This window comes from Empidonax traillii, unplaced genomic scaffold, assembly GCF_003031625.1.
Source record: "Empidonax traillii isolate 1590-97213 ecotype Southwest subspecies unplaced genomic scaffold, ASM303162v1 scaffold1340:size210426, whole genome shotgun sequence".
NCBI lineage: Eukaryota > Metazoa > Chordata > Aves > Passeriformes > Tyrannidae > Empidonax > Empidonax traillii.
Window position 1 is genome coordinate 82,290 of NW_020956533.1, and position 5,185 is coordinate 87,474.

Consider the following 5,185-nt stretch of genomic DNA (forward strand, 5'->3'; position numbering starts at 1 on the left):
TGAACCCCCCAGCGCCCTGTGTGCCAGAAAAGCTGTGACCTGGCTCACTTACAGCCCTGGGCAGGCTTTTCCTCATCAGGCTGTGGGGCCCAGGGAAGTGTGGCAGCTCTGCCAGAGGATGAATGCCAAGGTTTGGGAATGAGAGCACAAGGCTAGCAGGGTTCGAAAGCAGGACTGCAGATCTTGCCAGAGCACTGCTTAAGGCTGATCTGGTTTATTACAAACTGGAGGGCTTTGAGGATAGGCTGGGGAGGATTCTAGAAGCTGGGAGGGGTCATGCAGAACTGGGAGGTTTGATAGGCAGGGAGAACATGCATAAACATTAAGGGGAAGGGTTACAACAAGGATGTAATCGGGGGGAAGGGGATTGGGTAGGACAGATACAGTTTTGTAAGCTGCCCAATAGGGAAACAGGAAGCAGTGCCAAGGAGGAAAGCCCACAGCAGCAGGGCAGAACAACTCTAAATGGAGGCATCAGCCTATCAATAGGTTTAGCCTAATGTTTCTGGAAAGCAGTCCTTTAGACACATGTAGATTTGGTGCTTTTTTCTGCCACAAAATCTCTTTTCCACAGTGCATAGGTTTTCTCCTTGACGCAGCCATCTCCAACAGATGAACAGCCCTTTGCCACCAGCACGGGGGGAGGTCCAGTGGCTCCCAGCTGGCAGAGGTGCCATGTGGGTTCCTGTGCCCAAGAGCCATGTGGCTCCAGGTGGTTCCGTGGCCTCAAGGGAACAGAGGCCTCTGTGACCCCATGTCATCCGGTGATTATGACCTCACCTGCCCAACACCTGCTATCCTGAGGAGCGGGCCAAGGAAAAGTAGTCGGACAGAGTTGGTCTTCGGGATAACTCAGCTCCTTCCTTTGCTACTTGCGTGCCTGCCTTTTTTGGACGGTTTATTGTTTACTGACCACTTCTCCTCAACTTTCATCCTCTTTCAAGGGTAATCATGATTTGACTTTTGGCACAGATCATAAGGCAGGGTATATGCGATAAAAGTATAGGCTGATTTATACCTTCCTAGTTGTAGGCTGAGCTGTTACAACTCTTACAGGCCGGCCAGGTATGGCCTAGGCTAGAGTTCCTGTTTGCTGATTCTTGTTTTTTTTCCATAGCCTAGGATAGGTAAGCAGGGAGGTGACTGTAGTCTGAGGGGGTGGGCTCAGGCCATCCTGACTGCCATGGGAGGGAGGGAGACAGGAAAAGGACAGCAGCAAAGGCAGCAGTTAAAGTAGTGTGCGAAAGAAGGTCACTGCTAGGAGGTGGGAAAGCCAGAGGGCTCTGCTGCTGAATGTGGTAGTTTTAATCTAGGCCTTCCATGGTGACCAGTTTGAAACCCAGGAAGTGGCCATGTTCCCAGTATTCCATACGATTTTTACGTAAACCGGGGTATAAATAAGAAGGGAGGAGAGGCCTGTGCTCTCTTCTCTTCCGGCAAGGTTCGGGAACAGTGGGTCCTTGCGTTGGTCTCACTTATCTAAGGCTGAGGCCTGCAGCATCCACTGACCTGCCACCCGGAGGTTTGGAGAGTGCTGGCCGTGTCTGCCAATCTTGCTTTTCTAAGGGACGTGGTGATCTTTGTTTTGCTAGTTATTAGGATAGTTCTTGAGTTTTGACTGCGTATATCTGTTTGGTGTCCCTTTTTCCCCTTTCCCTTTGGGGGGTGTTTGAATTCCCTTCACTGTGTACGTGATATTTTAATTCTATATAACTGTAATATACGTAAAATATATATATTTTTATATAACTAGCTCGATTTTGGGTTCTTCAATTTGCGTGGTTTTTTTTTTTTTTTTTTTTTTTTTTTTTTTTTTTTTTTTTTTTTTTTTTTTTTTTTTTTTTTTTTTTCTTTTGTTTTTCCCTAAGGGAACAAGGGAGGGGGAAGGGGATTGCTGCTGTTTGGCAGGGAGCCAGGTCCGAACTGTCACAAGCAGAGACAGGAGAGCAGCAGAGCCTCTTCAGAGAAGGTAACATCTATTGGAGCACATCAAAAGGGCCTTTGAACCTGCTGTGACTTGGGACCCTGTGACTGATCATAAGGGCAGGAGCTGCAGCTCAGCAGCAGGCACAAGCACCACGGAAAGACTGGGTGGGGGATGCCATTCTGCATTTATTGGGAGGGTTTATACTTTCATGAGCTACAGTAATTTCTTTGCAATTAGGTGACGGGATTGGTGCTGTTCTCTTTCTGGAGCAAGTCCTGACACCCTTGGTCATCTAAAGCATTGCGCTCTCCTCCTGAGGGAGGCAATGGCTACAGCAGGGAACGACTCCTGTGAGTAATAGCTTCACCAGCAGGTTTGGACTTTGGGAACTGCCACAGACAACTGACACGGCTGCTGGTCAAATGCCAGAATGATGTGCTCACCACCTGGAGTGATCGCTGGGACGTTTCCTGAGAGCAGCCAAAGGGACCCCAGTGTTTACAGTTAGACCCAGGAAAACACCTTTTGTCACTCCTCTGCCACTAGGTGTGGGGCTTTGAAAGATGCCATTGCTCACAGAGAGAGGTCTGACATTCCTTGGCTTACCTTCTGTGCTCTCTACTTCCTGGTTTTCAACAAGTTACAATCAGGAAAAGCAATGGCTCGAGCTGATAATCCAGTCTACAGCTCCCCTGAGAAAGGAAGGGAACCTGAGGCCCAGAAATCAGCCTGTGGGCTTGTTGGACTCTGGGCCAAGTAAGCAGGGGAACGGATTTTTCCAAAGCAGCACATTTAAATGGCAGTGCTTAGGCTTCCCCTGATGTTGCTGGGTTGGAAACTGGAGCAGGTGGTCCTGAGCGCTCCCGCAGAGACCTCAGGGTTTCCATATGCCTTTGTGCCTCATTTAATCTCTTTTCAAATGGAATTTCCCTGCAGGCATTGTGGAGGGAATGAGTCCGCCACAAAGGCTCCTCTTTCCCCCGGAGAAGATTTGCATGGCTTGGCAGCAAAGACAGAGTGCGGGAGCAGGACTCTGCAATGTGGGCAACACGTGCTTCCTCAACGCTGTCCTGCAGTGCCTGACATACACCCCGCCGCTGGCCAACTACCTGCTCTCGCGGGAGCACAGCCAGGCCTGTGAGTCCTTTCAGGAACATCTCCTTGCAAATCTGTCAACCAAATCCCAAGGATTCCCAGAACCTGGAATTGGATTTTGGACAACAGCAGCCCTTTCTCAGCCCCATCAACTTGTGTTCTTTGTACACTCAGGAGCCACCTGTCCTATCCAGCTGTCTTATGATTCATGAAGGCACATCTTTCTAGCTCTGGGTCTCTATTCCTGCAAGTTAAAACCACTTGGCTTATTGCCCAGGAAACTGTCAGTTTAGCATTCTTCTGAAGAACGTTTTCAATGCACTAAAATGTCCCGTGCTTGTTGACACATTGGCAGCAGTGGCGTATTGCACTGCAGTGGGAGTGGAAGAAGAGACCACTAAGCATATTTTGCTAACCAGAGGACCTTCTGTCCCTCCCTCCTCAGGTCGCCAACCAGGCTTCTGCATGATGTGCATCATGGAAGCGCACGTTAACAAGGTCCTGCACTCCTCCGTCAGTGCCATCCTGCCGTGGGCTGTTCTCAGGGGGTTCAGATGTATGTCATGTCAGGTTCTTTGACAGGTTTTCTTGCCTTCCTGGATGAGACAACTACTGACTTCCTGTTTCTTAGTCATAGGAGAACACTTTCAGCTTGGCAGGGAGGAAGATGCCCATGACTTCTTATGCTGTACTGTCAATGCCATGCAGAGAGCTTGTCTGAGTGCAAGCAACGAGTAAGCACAAGCACGTTCCCTTTACAAAGTTCTGAGCCCTTTGGCCTCCTTGACGTGGTGCCATCAAGGAAAACCTACAGCCAGGGCTTCCAGGCAAAGGAAAACTCTCGGAGGAAATAATGCTCTGTCTTACCACTTGTTTCCAGCTTGGACCTCTCTTCTCAATCTACTACCATTGTCCATCAAATATTTGGAGGCCTTCTGAGATCCAGAGGTATGTTTCCACAACTATTGCTCTCCTGGGCATTGCTCGTGCCCTTCTATCTGCCTGTGCCCAACAACTGGTCCCGGGACTGGCGGGAATAGGGACAACAAGCACAGAGCAGAACTCAACTCACTATTGCTTGGCATTTTGATTTTGCCTTCCAGTCATCTGCTTCAGCTGCAAAGCCGTTTCTGACTCCTATGAGGCCTTCCTGGATGTGCCTTTGGATATCAAAGTAAGAGGTTTTGCAGCTGTGCTTCAAGACTTTGCAAGGCTTGTCAGAGTCGACCCAGTGGTCCTAAAAGCGTTTCCTGGGTGCACAAGAGGTCTTGGTGGTGGGTGGGAAGGGGAATGGACGTTGTTCTCCTGCAGAGGCCATGGCTCTGGTCTTTCTGTAGGTGCTGGCTTTAAGCTGGACAAGCACCCATTACGCTCTCTGTGCCCTTGACACATCCTCATCCTTCTTCCCTTTGCCCTCCTTCAACCCCCATCTGGCTCCCAGGCTGATGGCTTGGATTGTTTTCACTCCTGATGACCCTACACAACATCAGTAGCAGAGAGGGAGTACTTGATGGCCCCTGAGAACCTCTGGGACAGGGGAAATGTTCAGCACCACACTCTCTTTCTGCCTCCTTCTGGACACTGCTTGGTGGGTCTCCTCAGCATCAGCTCCAGGGGTTTTCTTGTCAGCTGCTGGAAAATGTTTGGGCGAGGGCATTGCCTGCAGCTCAGGGCACTCATTTCTCAATTCTGCAGGCCGCCTCATCCCTCACTGCAGCTCTGGAGGACTTTGTGACCCCTGAGCAGCTGGATGGTGAAAACTGCTTTACGTGTAGCAAGTAAGACGATTACTAACAACACAGGAACACTAGAGCCTGTGTGAGGGGGCTGTAAGTGATCGAGCAGAAGTCATCTTCCCATGGAAGTTTACTGCACACTAATGAGACACAGTTTTGGTTGGTTATTTCTTTGCCTGTTTTTAATATGGCACTGAATTGTTTTAAAATAGCCTAAGGATGTGTAAGACAAGAAAGGTTGTCTGGCTGCCTCGGGGGAAGACTGGGTACATTTCAGCACTGTGCTCCGTGCTTGGTTTCAAGGTGTGAGAAGGAGGTTGCTGCCTCCAAGAGGTTCACGGTCCACTGTGCACCCAAGGTTCTCACAGCGTGTCTGAAAAGGTTTGACTGCTTCACTGGCGGCAAGATCAGCAAGGTGTGTACACTA

At 49.7% G+C, this 5,185-nt stretch overlaps 1 protein-coding gene across 2 annotated transcripts in view; it reads left to right on the top strand.

Annotated features, from left to right (window-relative positions):
• Positions 1-797: 797 nt before the first annotated feature.
• The window catches only part of LOC114069702 (ubiquitin carboxyl-terminal hydrolase 42-like), a 7,581-nt gene continuing 3,193 nt past the window's right edge, over positions 798-5,185 (top strand). The window contains exons 1-9 of one of the 2 annotated variants that reach the window (XM_027906670.1): positions 798-945; positions 2,165-2,277; positions 2,864-3,064; positions 3,468-3,578; positions 3,654-3,756; positions 3,903-3,970; positions 4,126-4,355; positions 4,718-4,800; positions 5,062-5,173. In XM_027906670.1, coding sequence (XP_027762471.1) covers positions 2,253-2,277; positions 2,864-3,064; positions 3,468-3,578; positions 3,654-3,756; positions 3,903-3,970; positions 4,126-4,355; positions 4,718-4,800; positions 5,062-5,173 — 933 coding nt within the window. In that variant the 5' untranslated portion in view covers positions 798-945; positions 2,165-2,252. The remainder of the gene's footprint in view (positions 946-2,164; positions 2,278-2,863; positions 3,065-3,467; positions 3,579-3,653; positions 3,757-3,902; positions 3,971-4,125; positions 4,356-4,717; positions 4,801-5,061; positions 5,174-5,185) is intronic. The other variant, XM_027906671.1, reaches the window with a different exon arrangement.